Source organism: Pogona vitticeps, chromosome 11, assembly GCF_051106095.1.
Source record: "Pogona vitticeps strain Pit_001003342236 chromosome 11, PviZW2.1, whole genome shotgun sequence".
NCBI classification, from domain to species: Eukaryota; Metazoa; Chordata; class Lepidosauria; order Squamata; family Agamidae; genus Pogona; species Pogona vitticeps.
The window spans coordinates 24,651,329-24,667,903 of NC_135793.1; the positions used below are offsets into that span (position 1 = coordinate 24,651,329).

The 16,575-nt window shown below is 46.6% G+C and overlaps 1 protein-coding gene across 1 annotated transcript; it reads right to left on the reverse strand.

Moving 5' to 3' along the window:
- Positions 1-32: 32 nt before the first annotated feature.
- LOC110080190 (interleukin-13 receptor subunit alpha-1) lies at positions 33-14,516 on the reverse strand. The gene is made up of 10 exons (XM_072981127.2): positions 14,367-14,516; positions 9,049-9,212; positions 8,033-8,156; positions 7,262-7,382; positions 5,988-6,160; positions 5,407-5,549; positions 4,366-4,513; positions 3,217-3,310; positions 2,282-2,363; positions 33-1,472 (listed from the first exon to the last, which is right to left on the reverse strand). Exons 1-10 carry the CDS (start codon positions 14,431-14,433, stop codon positions 1,350-1,352), a joined length of 1,239 nt encoding a protein of 412 aa, XP_072837228.2. The 5' UTR covers positions 14,434-14,516; the 3' UTR covers positions 33-1,349.
- Positions 14,517-16,575: the final 2,059 nt, after the last annotated feature.

Consider the following 16,575-nt stretch of genomic DNA (forward strand, 5'->3'; position numbering starts at 1 on the left):
CAGAGATACTGTATTCTCGAAGAACTCTTTCCTTTTTTAAAAAACAACAACACTCAATTTATTCAGTCTTTATACAATGTCACAGATCCCAACTGTTTAAAAAAAGGGGGTCTGGAAGTAAACAAAAATCTCAGCAGCAACAGGAAAAGGCCATGGAAAAAAACTCAAGTTGATGCAATAGCCTGTTGGGGGAGGGAGGGAGAGAGAGAGAGGGAGAGAAGGGCAAACTTAGCACCAATTAGAGGTCACTGCAAGGTATCCTGGAGTAGGGTTCAGGCATGTACTCAAACCCTTGGCTGCAGAGATGTCACTTAACAAGGGTGGTGCAGAACTTGACTGGAACCAAAAGAGGTTGATCCTGCTAGGCTGCACCTTTGGGGCCTCTTCTGATGCCATGCTTTCACATCCTGTGAGTGCTATCAAAAAATAACACAGGATATGAGATGAGTGCTACCTTGCCCAACTGAGCGCCCTCCTGATGTTAGGACTGCAACTCCCAGCTTGCCAGGGTACTGTGGCCATGTAGGGTGGGGTGTCCAAATGCGAAGTATTTGCAGGGCACCATTTGGGGAAAGCTGGATGAAAGCATGCACAAATTCTTTCCAGAGTTTCATCATTTGTGCACTTGGGATGAACAAGAGAAATATCCTAGGAATTCACAGGAGCAATTATGCTGGGAAGGAGGAGCTAAGCCTCGTCTGTCTGGCAATCCAACTCACTCAGCTTCATTATAAGACCCAAGAAGCTTCTGGGCTTAGCAGAAGATGCCCTGAGATTGCCTGATCCAGGGTGAACATTCCCACTCTTCCGAAAAATGGCAAGCACCTTATAGCACAGTGGTCCTGCAGGCGAGACTCTCCTCTGAATACAATTCTGACGGGCACAGTGAGCTGGCTCAAGGTTGACTCAGCCTTCCATCCTTCCATGGCTGGCAAGAAGAGTACCCAGCTTGCTGGGGGTGGAGGGCAAAATGTTCCTTGCATTATTACGTTGTGAACTGCCCATGGGGCACTATGGGGCGCCATGTAACTCGAAGCAACAACAACAATCTGATGAAGTGAGCTGCCGTCCACAAAAGATTATGCCAAATAAAACATGGGAGGAAAAAGAACTTTTCGCTGCTTCTGACAGAAACTGGTTGTCCTTCTGGAGCAAGTGCTGTTTCAGAGAAGCTAAACCAAGACCTGATACTCATCCACATTTTTGATGGGGTGAGAACTGGAGAGGGGGCATTGAAATGATTGAACTCTGTGGCCTGCTTGGTCCCACGAAATGTCTTGGCAAAGAGATGTTGGGAAGGACGAGTTATGTACAAGTGGTTGTCTCCAAGGGTCTGGCCGCTGGGCGTGTCAATCCCTTGACCCCCAAGTCTTTGGCTTGCCCTCAGATGTCTTGGCCTCCTCCATGCTGATTTCCAGAATTGGCAACAAATCGGTGGGATCCTCTGTGCTTGGCTTTTCTGTGGGATGTTTCTAGGTCAAAAGAGAAATAAAAATTATGACCCAGCGGTGTGTGTATTTATTTATTTACTACACTGCTTTCTGAGGCACAGTTTCCCCCCCCCCCCCAAAGCAGTTCACAGAGCAGGTACTTCAAACTGTGAACTACAAAATGCAGTTCATTAAAAGAGCACACTATGTTTAAAAGAGCACAAAACAAACAAAAATACAGTCTAAAAACTAGCCCTGTATACAGTTAAAATGAATGTAGAACCACCAGATACTCAAGGCCTATTTGGAAAGAGTCAGAAAGGGAGAGGACGTGAATGTCTGATTTGGGGCATTCCAAAGAGACAGAGAAAACCCTCAAAAAGGTCCGGCCACTGCAACAGATTTTATTGGCAGGCACAGCAGCATCTAAATCCTTTTCCTTAACATGAATATACCAAATGGAAAAATAGAAAGGGGCAGAGCCGGATTATTTGCCCAACACATTCCAGACACCATGAACTTTTTTTTTTCTTTGCAGATGAGACTGAACAGTCTTTGATCCCATTATCATAACAATGGGTTGTTTTCAGCCAGTGCCTTTCCTAACATCAGTTCGAGACAGAATATATGGCTTCCCTTCACCTCGTTGGTATTTCACAACAACCCTTTGAGGTAAGGTCAGGCCGAGAGAGAGGGACTGGCCCCGTGTGACCCAATGGGAATCACGGTTCATTGAGGGCTAGAACCTCTGTTCCCAAGTCAGGTGAATGAATGATCCTGTCGGGTGGGCGCTCCTTGGATCGGCTCTTGAGAGACCAAAGGGAAGATGGAAGTAACTGGCCGACGTTTACCTCAAACTCTTTACTTTGCTCTTCAAGGAATACTTTCACCTTCTCAAAGTCAGGGATTTTGGGATATATGAGCCCCTTAATTCTTCAGAAATCCAGTAAGGAGAAAGAGAGAGAGAGAAGGAGAGAGAGAGAGAGAATTGATGAGTTCTACATAGCAATTTTAATTTAACTTTGTTGAAACAATTCGGAATTTCATTTGGGTTTGTTTACACAGAACATCAGAATAGACCAGATCCAGAGTTTTGGGAGAGCTACTTTTGCAGGCTTAAGACTCCCAGATGTCCCCCCCTCCCAGCATGGCTCTGTGCTGTGGTTCTACATAAATAAGCCAAAATGCCACTTCAAAATTTTGTTCTATAACCATTTTCAAGCTCTGATTAGTGCTTCACTTGACAACATTTCCCCAATGGGAATGGAAAAAATGTTTCTTACAATGAAGCTGTAAAATAGTGGTTCGGTCTTATTTATTTATTTATTTATTTACAATATTTTTTAGCCGCACCATTGCCAGTGGCTTCTTGCTTTCCTCAAAACACCTGTGATCTGTTTTATGTTCATCATTATTATCATCATCATACAACTGCAGAGCTGGAAGGGATGCTATGGATGATGGAGTCTGGCCCGCGTCAAAGAGGCTCAGTGGGGAACCGAACTCCCAGTGTCTGTCTCCGCAGCCAGAAACCTAAACCCTGAGCTAATCCATAAAATCAACAGGATTTAATTTGGAATGGGTTTAAATCTCAGAAGGAGGTTCCTGGAATCAAGGCTGACGTTCAATGTCTAACTAGGTTTTACAGCCTTTTATCAACATTCTTCAGTTCTCCACCTTAACTGCAAACATTCACGTGCTCAAGAGAAACAGGAAACAACGTGGAACTACTTTGAGACAGGAATACGCACGGTACACAAGGCGGCATTCATAGTTCTTCTCTTACCTCTTCTGGTAAACGAGCAAAATGACAGTCAGAGTGACCACACAGAACAGGATCAGAATTAGCAGAAGAATGTTGAACGGGCTGCCACTATCATCTAAAAAAAGCAAGGAAGAAAAAGTCTGAAGAATTTAAAAAGCACCCACCTTTGGATCAGACCCCCCCCCCCAGTCTCCTCTAGATCCAATTTTCAGCTGTGGCAGACAGGTTTTAAACAGATACGTCTATGAGACTGGTTTCAAAATTAACCAGCATGCCACAGATATTTTCTCTTTTCTTCCCATGCCACAACTTTTCTCCGGTTCAAAAAAGTTTGAGCTCTTTGGAGAAGCCTCTTATATTCTCTTGTATAGCATGCAGCATATTATTCATTCTGCCATCCTTATCCTTACCGTTTTATGAGCCCTTATTAATTGTCTTGGTGTTTGTTCAACCCTGCTGTTATCGTTTGTGCAAGACAGATTGAAACGTAAAAAGTTGTTGACATTCAAGTGTCACATTCCCAATCGTTTTATTGTCTTTTCATTCCTACTACTAGCCAGTGATCCTGACTAGGAGTCAGGATTCAACGGTGGGATGAGCAGCTGGACCAGGAAGACTAGCAGTCCAAGCTACAGAGGTGCTGGATCCAAGCCTCAGTCAAGAGCCCTAACCAGGGACCCCCAAACTGGGAGAGAGATTCTGGGCTCAAAAGAGTTACGAAGCTTATTAAGAGTCAATCATGCTTGTACACATAGGCTCCACAAAATTAATCACAGACTACAAGGAGATGTGCTACGACAATCAAGTATTTCAACACTTAATGAATTTCCTCCTTCTAATGATGTGTTCTCTCTAATGTGCATTTTAAACCCTCGGCTGGACTCCTTCCGATCTCTTTGGCTCCAGTAGCTTATTTGGAGCTCTCCAAAGTTCTGCAGTTTGAGCTTGGCGAACCCATCCTCCGGGGTCTGTGGGGATTTGCTGGCTCCCTTCAGAGAGAGAGAATAAGACAACTGGCTTTTCTTGGACCTCCCTAAAACGTTCCACACAGAATAAAAAAAAAACCCAGTTTGCATTATGAAACCATCGCAAATCAAGAACAAGTCCCTCTGAGTGGATGCTGCCCAGAGGCCAAAGACTTAGCCCGAGTGTGAGGACGATGCTGCTCACCCCAAACCATAGGGTCGCTCCAATCACTCCAGTATCCGTCTATCTGCTCACACACCGTGGCGATTTTACCTCGGACGGCTCTCACCCGGAACGTGTAGCGCTCGCCAGATTTGATGGGGATTGTCACATTAGAATCATCCAAGAAAGTCTAAAGAAGAAAAAAAGAAAACAGATCATTGACCAACATCCTGTTGTAAATACTTAACTGGTGCATTTAAAATTTATTTGTTGAAAAAGATTTGTAGAGGCTTTTAAAAAAAGAATTACAGTATGAATTTCTTGCTCAGCGTGTGGCATCCATGCTAACATGAGTTCTGCTAACATGAACTTTATGGCTCTTTTGTGTGATATTAAACAGACTCATGAAACAGCAGGCTTACTGTTTGGAAGATGAGCGTCTGGTGTCTTGGAAATTGCAACATGCAGCCTTCTGCACATGTTGCTGTAATCTGGAAATGAGGCAGCCCCACCCACATCAGATCTCTGGAGACTGGTTAAAAGAAGACTCCCTGACTCCAAGCAGTAGGGAGAAAACCCCCTCTGTCTGAGACAAAGTCTTTTATCCATTAAAAGTCACTTTTTAAAAAAACACACAAAGCAAATAATTAGAGTTAAAATATCTAAGTGTGCACACGATTAGAAAAGAAGAAGTAACAGGACCGAATAACTGAATCTAGTGCTGCAAAACAGCTGCATCGATGGGTCACCTTCTCAGAATGCACGGAAGATGCTACTGTTATTGCCACAGTTCCAGATGAGGAATTCTCAAGATGCCCAATGGTTAAGATCCAGGGATAAGAAATAATTCCATTCCCATCTTTCCAGAGTAGGGCTGCAGGCACAAGAGTTCACATCTCCTCCCTGAACACGAGAAGGCGGCTCTGATGACTTACATCGGGAGTCCTTGGTCAAGGAACACCTCGACACTCAACGCCAAGGTGTTTACGTTACACGCCAATGTTTGTTATGAAAGTGTCCTATAATTCCCTTTGCTCATGAAATGAGAAGCACTGTTACAAGTTAGACATGAGAGCAACTCACAGAGTTCTTTCTTGCGGTATTATTGCTTTCTATTTCGTAGCATATACCACTGCTTGAGGTAGGACGGGTCCAGATCAGACGTACTCCAGGACCGCTCTTGCTGATGTTTACAATGGATGGAGGATCATATTTTATTGGAAACTCTAAAGGAAAAGAAGCAAATGGCCCCCTTAAAAACAAACAAACAAACCAACATTGAATTTCAAGGTGGACCACGTGTCAGATCTTCTCCAGAAGGTAAACCCAAATGTTATTTTCTTCTGTGAATTGAGAACAGCTATTCTTGCAAAGGAAGTGCAGTGGCACTGTCCTATTTAGGAAGCTGCGTTGAGACTGGACGACACAACCCACTGCAAAACCCACTTTCCCAAGAACATGGTGCACAAAACGCTGTACAGTCAGCAATGCAGTTGCAAGAATGAACGCGGTGAAGGGAGAAAGGAGGGACAGCCAGCAGCAAGAGGACAGGCCTCCCTTAACTCCAGCAGAAGGTCCCACTTTAGCTTCATGGACAAGGTCCTCGTCAATGGGAGAGAAGGCTTGAAAACAGGACCTCATCCAAATCATGCATAAAAACTTACTATCTCTTCTGCCGCTTCTTGCCAACACGCACACTGGCCGAATGTCTCTGGAATTGCCTCGGATGGAAACCGCAATATCATCTTGTACTGTCTCTTGATGGAAAGAGCACTGGAAGACGTCGCCTTCTTGACTGTAATCTGTGCATAGCCTTTCTTTGTCCATGCCGTCGTGCCTTGAGGGTGCAAGGGGAAGCCTCACATCAGTACATTGTAAAGCCAGGATGACAGATGCACACAATGAAACAATAATGCCGACAGACCACAAAAATACCCCCTAAGGCCACAATGAGGTGAGAAGCCGCAAAGTGCAATGGGAATGAAATTAAGGAGGGCCGTGTTATTTGGCTGAGTTTCTGAACATCCTGGATTCACAGATGCCCCCCAAAATGTCAGTTTTGGATCAATAATGCCTGGTCATGTTGACAGGAAGCGCTCTGCCGAACACACAGATTTCTTTTCGACACACACCTGTAGGTTCTTACCAGAAGCCAGCCAGATCTAGTGGTGGCAATAATTTACACTCAGGAATGATCATTGTCAGAGTAAGAGCCTTGCCTGACTCTTAATATCTAGTGAACCAGGCCTGGAACTATGGTAGCCCCTGCTTGTATTTCCTTTGACTGTGACAAGAATCGTCAAACTGTCTGAAACGTTTGGGCGTAATCAGAACACAGAGCAGTCCTACAATCAAAGTAGTATTATGTACGAGCTGCCTGTCATTGTATCTTTTTTACTTATCAATAGCTGCCTCTTTTCCACACACACATATATCAAAGTGTGTGTGTATGTGTGTGTGAGTGTCTTTATTTTCTTTTAATGTTCTGACCTATAGACAAGGGAAATTAGTCAAAGAAAGTTCATGCACAACAAGATGCTTCATTATTTTTACTTCCTCATTCTGCTTCCGAATGGCATGACAAAACATCCAAAGTAACCACAATCAGCTCGGAACAAAGGGATGCATCTCCAAAAACCAAAATGCACTCCACTTCCTTTAAAAAGCAGAATACTGTATGGGGCAGGATCCGTCCCTTCCACATCCCTGAAGCCTTGTGATGGGAGCCTAGGGCAAAGCATTGAATAACTCTTCTGAATAAACTTGTTCATAGAAAAGGAAAACTCAGCTGTTCCTGGACACGAGGAGGCACCATCCGAACAGAGTTCGAAACCCCTGAGCGCTGAATGAGAATCCCTTACCATTCTGCGCCGAACAGGCTCAACAGTCGTCAAGCACCCAACCTCGCTTTGGGAAATAAGTATTTTCAGGTACAAACCAGAAATACATGCTGTAGGACGTGTCTCGATCTGCATTCTCTCCACGCTGCCATGAACACGCAATGCGCTTCCGATTATGCCAGATACACTTGACGTTAGCAGCTTCGGTCCTTGCAATACCTGAAAAGGAAATGAGGCAAGCAGGGTCAGGAGCAGAATTAGTCCCAGCAAACACCTTCCATGAAGTGATAAAATACCACCATGGCCCTGTCCAGAGATACCTTTTGCAAGCTGCTATGTCTGGAAAAACCATCATACAAACAGAATGCAAAGGAAATTCCTCCCATCCGCTACTGAAATCAGGATCACTTGCAACTTGTGAATCAGTGAAGAAAATTTAGAAGCAAATCACACCCCCTCTACTTCTTAAGCCAGCTCTGCTTCTAATTGCAAAGCTGCCCATCCCATGTGTTTTGGTCTTAGTTCCTGGGCTCTTTCTGAAAGATTTCACACTACTGTGGCTGATTGTAATGGAATATATATAGGAAAAAACTGATTAGAAATTAATTCCCCTTGGACTACATCTAGGTTGGGGGAGAGATTTTGCACAGGTTATTGAAATGGCAGAGTGTTAGAGAGCAATCAAAGCAGAGAAAGGTCAGCATGCCATAATGCAGGGCGTGGGCACAACTCCCAAGATGCTGTCTAGCTCAAAGCATGCCTACAAATACGTGGCTCTACTACTGCATTTTTAAGAGCAGTGGTGCAATTTTTGCAAAATACCAACTGAGACAGATAGAAAAACACACCCAGAGTAAGCAAGGACTTACCCTTTGGTGGAAGTGTGATATTAACCCACTCTCCAACCATGTTTCCACATTTAGGTCTCACACGGAAAACAGCCGTTCGATTTAGGAGCATCAGATGTTTTTTGAAAGGTTCATGACTGTATTTCTAAGTTTAGAAAGGAGAAAAACAATCACATATATCAGAATGAAAAACGATTCATTTCTGAGCAGTCCTGTAATGGCTCTATCTTAACAGAATATAAGTATAGAGCAATGCTAATTGTTACTTCCTTGAAGCCTGCAGCTACAATCCTGTACATGCTTACCTGGGACTTAGTCCCACCCAGCACTGAGACATTCCTTCTAAGTAGACACGTATACAGTAATACGTGTAATGGATTATACAATAACTAACCTCAACTCATACCTTTCATTATGATTCTTGGCTTTGCTACTTGTTTAATCTTCTCACACTTCCATTGTATTAGGTCTCTCTATCTGTTTTCTTTGACTCAGTAAAGTTTTCCACTTCTTCTATTGTATAAAGAAGCTTAAGTGTCTTTCAGCTTTTATGCCTCCCAAGACACCAAAAATCACATTCCTTTGTGTTCGCATGCGTGTGCGTGCACACAGCTGGTTATAAGAACAGCTTAACTTTCCATAGCTAAAAGAGGCAGCCCTAACCGTTAAAACTCTGCACTGGAAATAGCGTGCAGAGGGCCATGGACCCTTCTCCTGAGGGGTAGGGAGGTGCATTTGTGTGTATTTAGCTGTTTTAAATATATATATAGCCCTTCAGTGAAGCAGAAGGATCAAAACACCCACATCAGATTTCAGAATTCTAAGATTTTGAACAAAATCAGGGGTTTTTTTTTTGGGGGGGGGATGCAATGTTATTATTAGAGCCAAAAGAGGTGAAGACGAAAAGGGAAACAGGTGACGGATACTTAAGAAGCAACACATCTCTTGACCTCCCAATCTTTCTGGCACCCCTCCAACATCCTTTTACTGCCTCACAATAATAGACAATAAGGAATGCAAATCATTCCAGGGCCTACAGTGTCTGAGTCTTCGCCATCCATCAGCTTCAGCTCCGTCTGATAATTTAGTCTGCAGGACCCATTGACGGGCGGTAAAGGATCCCACCAGGCGTTCATGTGGCAGCTGCCTTCGCTGATATTATACCGGAGTCCAGTCAGGCTAGGGAGGACCAGCAGAAACTCTATGAGGGGGGAAAAAAAGAGGAAAGGAAACCCATCATGTCTATTTCTTTCGAAAGCATTGCAGACACACCGATGGGCCACAAAGAGTCCTCCAGAACTTCAGTAGAGATTTTTCCAGACCCACCTGGAGAGTGAACGGGCAAACTTTTACATGCAAAGCGTCCTCCCTCTTCAGATGATTTGATGTGTAAGCACTGACTTCGTGGCACAATTGGTCCCTGCTCAAGACTTTCCAGCCGGCTCTCTCCGTGTGTTGGAGAGGAGGCGGAGGTCCCGGTGACGGAGACTCTCCCCCCAGTTGTGAACATACCTGTACCTGCCTGCCAGTCTCCCTAGCCCCATGCCTGCAACTGGCTGCAGCTGTACAGCTGCTGACAGGGGCTCTTCCGGCCAGCCTTGAGACCCGCGGCTGAGCCCTGCACTTCTGTACACACAATATAAATCTTACGGGGCTATGGAACATCCAGCGCGCAACATCACCACAACTCAGGGAAATAGCTAACAACAGTTGTCTGGATCAGCCCTGAAGCTGTGGCTGAGAGCAGTTGTTTGGAAGAGAAAAGCTTGAGGAAGAGGTGGCAGAGATGAGGCATTAAGGTCAAAGCTGCAGAATGCAGTTTTCAACTTTGCAATTGATTTAGTGTGCAAGGACAAAGGCGTTAAATTGCTTTAATAGTATTCGACAGAGTCTTGGAACTTTGTGTGTGAGAGAGACAGAGAGAAAGAGAGAGAGAAGACACCACTTCTTCTCCTTCCCTCTCACCGAACTGCACATCCTAAGACATGAGAATGGGAGAACACTTTGACATGTGCCCACATGTATTCTGTTCATACCCATGCTTTACCAGCTCCCTGGCATCAGTGGCGTGCTTCTCAGAAACAGCTGTGTTGCCTTTGAGTTCCATTTCTGCATGCGGGATTGTGAAACCATAAACTAGCTGTCCTTCCTTCCTTCCCAATCGTGTTTTCATTTTTTTTTTTTTTTGGTTTTGTTTTGTTTTGAGAAACATCTGCAGGGACGGATCCAAGATGATCTTCACCCGTTGAATCTACCCTGTTCTAAGCACCATTTTGAAAGCCACCTTTTCATTTCTGATAAAACAGAAGATTCATTAAATCCCCACCCTCAGCTGAATTATGCACGTACTTATCTTTGGCACCCTTGATCAACCGCACCCACCTCCAAGGTCTCCGTTGGCCAAGTGGCCTCCACTCCCTTCCTTGTCGCAAGAAGCTCCTGAATCTAAACTCGGCACAGCCCGCAAACCTTCATGTCCACCTCCTCCCTCTTCTTTATGGATTACACTCTTAAACTGAGTAGAGCTCTCGCGCCACTTATGGCCCATTGAGAATACAAACTGTTAACGCCGATGTCATAAAACCCTGACTAAAGAAACAGAATATGAAAGACCAAGATAAAACCACCAGCAGAGAACGAACCACTGCAGCACATCAAACCAATGAAAAGCTGGCAGCAGGATAAAAGTGTGGAGATGCAGAATCACTAGAACAACTTTCTAGATGGCTGGGAGTCTGCAAAGAGCATCAACCTGGCAGTGAAAAGACTCTAAATGTAGGTACCAGACACGCCTCCTTGGGTGGGCATCATACAAACCGGGGGCCACCACTGACAAAGCCTTCTCTCTTGTAACTCTCCACCTGGCCTTTTTCGGAAAGGGTGCTTGGTGGGAGAGCCTCCAGTGATGCTCTCAGGGTTGGGGCGGATAAATAGAGGAGGTGCTCCTTTAGGTAACCCGAACCCAAGCCCCATTCGGATTAAAAGTGTCCCCTTGGATCAGGCATGGAAATGGACCAGCAGCCAATGCAGGTACTAAAAGACCAATTCCGAATTTCATTTTCACTTACAGGCCACACTTAACTGTTATTTGGTATTTATTTATTTGCCACTATCTGTTCTTTTTCAACCTCTTAAGGGGAATTGTACCACGAGGAAATCAGCAACTGCTTAAAAGCATTAGATGACACTTACTGTTTGTAGTTTTAGAAGAGGTAGCCGTGTGAGTCGGCACAAGCATATCAGGCAAAGCCCAAAGAAACCAAACAATTAAAAAAAAGGCAAAAATGGGTGGCACCTTAAAAACTAACCGTTATATTTTAATGTAAGCTTTTGTGGACAGAAGGGAACGGAATGAAGTGCACGTGAAAGGACTATTTGAAATCTTCAGAGAGCTGACCTTTCTCTTCGTTAATCTAGTGTACCGTGGAAGTGTAATCACAGTTCACTTGATGTAAGGAAGGACCCTTGTGTTTCTCTGTGGCTCTACTCTCGGGCGATGGGGCAAGTGCCCCTAGAGAGAAACCCTCCTGTGGGCAGCCCAGGAAGTGCCAAAACTAGACTTCAACACTTCTCTCTTTGCTGGCTCTGCATGCTTCATCTTGGCTCGGTACAGCGCTGTACACAAGAGCCGACGCACCAGGCCCGAATGGGCGGCGTCTTCCCCTTATTTCTGTGCTCGGTGAAGCCTTCTGGCAAACGTGAAAGCTTGCACCACTTCTGTGTCACCTTAGATCATTTTCTGTGGTTCTAAAGTGGGTGTCACTTAACTCTGAATTTGATAGACACTTCTCCCATCAACAAGGCCGGGGTCAGGGGCGCAAGACCCCCCCCATGTAGTTCAAAATCTGTGTATAACACTAGGCACCACCGCGTAGAAAACAACATGGGCCTCAGTCCGTCTCCCCTTTTTGCAGGCCACTTTCTGGAGACAAACAGCAGCATAATATTGATTGACATTTTATCTATTTAGCGGAAGAACTGTCTGTCTGTCTGTCTATCCATGCATAATCAAAACCATGCTACTCAGACCAATGCAATTCAAGGGAGAAGTTTAATATAACTTCCATGGCAGGGGAATGGTGATGCTCCTTTGGTACTGAACTCCGTGATGAAATGGTGTGAACGTGGAGCTTGTGGTAGAGTCACAACAACCTTGAACTCCTGGTGAGCAGCTTCAGGATGGCCAGGGGGTAATGGGTGGGGGGGATGGATGATGAAGGAGATGCAAAATGCAAACACAGCTCTTGAGCAACGAGCAGGCCACGTTCAGCACCCTCCGGTGCTGTGGCCAGTTGCCAGTTTGGCTGCTGGTCCGAACTCAGCCCTCGAAATGCCTAGCTGGATTTCTGCTCTCCAGTCCAATAAGCTAAGGACAGCAAGCAGCAACATGCACGTTGCTCAACACTTGTTTGAACCAATCTTCAAACGAAACATGAACCTTTGGAGATTGATTTTTCAGCAGGCCCGAAAAGCTGCCAACTGAGACAAAGAAGAATTGGTTAAAAATACAGCTCCTGGTTCATCGCAACTTAACAGAAAAGCCAATCCCCATTTGCTGTTGTGAAGACTGGTATTTACTCTTTTTATATCCAGCCCTTCACCGTGAGAGCCCACGGGCAGCCAACAATGCCCTAAACGGTTGGAGTCACAAAGAGATCCAAAAATCACAAATTGCATGCTCCTAAAACGGCTCCAATTAGAACATCTGCAGAGAACGCCGCAAAAGCAACACCGACACGTCAGAAGACAAACACACTAAACAAACCGAGGACCAAAACAACCTCCCATCGATACAAATGGGTTTTTGTTTATTAGCGGGATAGCTCAGTGGTTTACGTCTCCGGCTTCGAAACCAGAGGTTGGGAGTTTGATTCCCCAGAGCGGACTTGGCCATCCCTAGAGTCCCGTCCAGCTGTGCAGTTCTAAAAGGATGAACTGGAAATGGAGCAGAATGTGTTGTGGCTCAAGTTCAACAACTAAGTCTCAATTCTGGGGAAGGAATACCAACAGCAAGACTTGTCTTCCTTTTGGGATTGTTTTATTCTACAAAATAAAACTTCTACAAAACCGGACGGGGGCCCAGTCCCCTCTAGGAAGTCATTCAAACCACCTCTATGTGCTCGTTTCTCAGTATTAATGGTTAACGTTTTTTCAGAATAAAGCCCAAGGACCTTAACAAACTTCTTTCTTAGTAAATATCTAGGTCCCCTCCCACGCACGCTCTTTAGCAAACGTAACTGGGCCACAGGTAATAAGGCAGCTCTAAAATTGGTCTTTTCATTTACCGCAGCGTACACTGTACTGTGCATCTCCCCAGGTGTGTATTTATTTATACACACCTGGGGGTGTGTATCCCCAGAGGACACACAGAGTGCTGTCCCCTGAAGATGCCCATGGCCACAGAGACTGGCGAAACGTTTGGAAGAACAACTTTCAGAACACGGCCAAAGAGCCCGGAAAACCCACAACCACCATGTGTATTTTATTTATTTAGAGCATTTCTATCCCACCCTCTTATTTTGCGCTCTCGGCCCCAGTGGTTCTGAAACCCAGATGTTCTTGGACTGCAACTCCCAGAAATCCCGGCCAGCACAGCAAACAGCGAAGGCTTCTGGGAGTTGTAGTCCAAAAACATCTGGGGACCCTAGTTTGAAAACCACGGGGCCAGCTGACCCCCTGGCTCCCTCCAACTCTGAGCGTTTTGTGATTTTATATATATACACACACACACACATGTATCTGCATCCTATAGTGTGTGCTTCTAGGTTTGTGTGTACAGTATATACAATCACCAAAGGCGACGCACAGTTTAAAAAAGGAAGAAAGAAAGGAGGAAAGCAACAGACCTTCCCAAGGGGGGAGAGCAGCCGGGCGCGAACTCGCTGTGGGGCATCCCAAACCCAGACCACGCCAACCCCTAAGAGGAAGGGCAGTGGATGGCCAGAAGGCGGAGCGGGCGTTCTTTAGGAGCCCCCCCTAAACCCCCCCCACCTGCGCAGGTGAGTCTCCTCCGGGCAGGTACGGCGGGAAAAAAAGGCATCGGAGAGTCCGGGCGGGAAGGAAGAGCCCGAGGCCCCTCCTCGGGAGTAAGGAGCCCGGAGCCCCCTCGGCCGGCCGACTTCCTGCGAGCCGGGCGAGGCTCCGCTGACTTTCGAGGAAGCGCGCAGGGGCGACGGGGCCGGTTGCTCGCGGGGCCGCCCGCCTGGGACGCCGCTCCCTCCCGTCCCGTCCAGTCCCGTCCCGTTCCGACGGCCCTTCCCCTTTCGGGGAAACGAGGCGCCTCTCCCGCCCCGCCGCCGCCGCCTCAGCATCCCGGACCGTCCGGGCACCGGGCATGGGGGGGGGGTTCCCTCACCTGCGCCGTCGGTCCCGAGGAGGAGGAAGAGGAGGAGGAGGGCGAGGCGGTCCCGGGGGGTCCCCATGGCGTCCCGGCTCGACTCGGCGGCGTCCCGCTGGCGCTAGCCCGGCTGGGACGGGAAGGGAGAGGGAGGAGGAGAGGGAGGAGGAGGGCACCGATCCGGTCCCGCCCCCGCCGGAGGCGGTGACGGGGAGGGGAGGGGAGAAGCGGGGACCCGCCGGCCCACCGGAGCGGGGGGGGGGGCAAACCTGCGCGGCGCCCCGTCGGACCGGGTTGTAACCCCCTACCTCCGTGCCAGAGGGCGCAGGGCGCTCAGGCCGCCTGGTAGAGATGAGAGACTGACAGAGACACACCACATACAGACACACATACGGGCACTTCTGCATACCGATGCCTTATACAGTATATCTGTATGGGCTCCATGATCACGGCAGATGGGGACAGCAGCCACGAAATTAAAAGACGCCTTCTTCTTGGGAGGAAAGCGATGACAAACCTCGACAGCATCTTAAAAAGCAGAGACATCACCTTGCCGACAAAGGTCCGCATAGTCAAAGCTATGGTTTCTTCTGTCGTGATGTATGGGAGTGAGAGCTGGACCATAAAGAAAGCTGACCGCCGAAGAATTGATGCTTTTGAATTGTGGTGCTTGAGGAGACCCTTGAGAGTCCCCTGGACTGCAAAGAGAACAAACCTATCAATTCTAAAGGAAATCAACCCTGAGTGCTCACTGGAAGGACAGATCCTGAAGCTGAGGCTCCAGTACTTTGGCCATCTCCTGAGAAGAGAAGACTCCCTGGAAAAGACCCTGATGTTGGGAAAGTGTGAAGGCAAGAGGAGAAGGGGACGACAGAGGATGAGATGGTTGGACAGTGTCATTGAAGCAATCAACATGAATTTGACACAACTCCGGGAGGCGGTGGAAGATAGGAGGGCCTGGCGTGCTCTGGTCCAAGGGGTCACAAAGAGTCGGACACGACTAAACAACTAAACAACAACAAAAATAAGGCAGGAATGTATATATAGTTTATATATATGAGGCCATATATATATATATATCAATCTCTCTCTCTCTCTCTCTCTCTCTCAAAATCCCCAACACACACACACACACACACACACACACACACACACACACACACACACACACACACACACACACACACACACACAGAGGTGTGTACACGTATATTCACCTATATAGGCACACATATATGTGTGGTCTCCTTGTGACCGTTTACATGTGCAAGCTGTATCATGCGCACACCCATAGGTACATTCACACACATAGGCAAACAAATATATGCTAAGTCTCGTGTCCACAAGCGTCAACCTCTGCATTACCATAACACATTTCACAGCGTTGGTTTCATTTCGGTTGCGCCGATGCAGGATTCGCATCCGACTGAGGCAGAATTTTAAGGCTACGATTTTGTACCTCTTTGGATGGGAGTAGATCCTGCTGACAACGGCTCGCTCCAGAGGACTGAATGGGCATAACTTGAGTAAAATCAAAAGATCTGAGGCGGGCCGGAGTCTGTGCTTGCATTTTGCAAAGGAAGAGTTTCCAGCTACTGCTAACATTTGTCATGATTAATGGTACCACTACCTATAACATTTCAGCGCCGCCGTACGTACATCTGCACTCTTTCACACTTGGAAATAAATACGACTCTGTGCACAAGGGCAGGCACATATGAAACTGAGCCCAGGAATGCGTCAGACCCCTCTCCATCTCCTTGAAACACTGGGCAGAATGGAAAAATGTGCGCTCCACTAGGCAGCACATTGTTTAAAGGTATGCTATTTTTACCTCCGCAAGTCATAACAACCAAAAGAGGCAGCTCCGCTTTTAGAAGGGGCATTCCACCCCCTTTCCTCTCCCCACACGAGGGGATGTCCCTTCTAAGACAATGGCCTGCGGTGAGGTAGGTTTGCCTCTCTTCAAACCAAAGAAAGTATATGGTTCTTGTTTCAGAACTACTGTTTTTACTCATATACACGTTTAAGGAAAGCTGACCAATAAATTCACCAGTTACAGCGAACACTCTTGGCAGCAGCAGAGATGGGAGCTGAGCAGTTAAAAGCGGAGCTGCCTTAACAAATAAAGGACATCTGATGATCCTCCAACAAGGTGTTGCAGAGCCGCTAAACGGGCCTCCTTTGCCTCTCGATTATCCAAACACAGAGAAGCAAGAAATATACA

Excerpts from the sequence above, each read along its gene's own strand:
- LOC110080190 (XM_072981127.2), bottom strand. The coding sequence starts at position 14,433 with ATGGGGACCCCCCGGGACCGCCTCGCCCTCCTCCTCCTCTTCCTCCTC. Across the intron at positions 8,157-9,048 it reads ATGGCGAAGACTCAGACACT|AAATACAGTCATGAACCTTT; the intron begins GTAGGCCCTGGA and ends TTCTAAACTTAG. Across the intron at positions 3,311-4,365 it reads GAGCGACCCTATGGTTTGGG|ATGATAGTGGCAGCCCGTTC; the intron begins GTGAGCAGCATC and ends TGCTTTTTTTAG.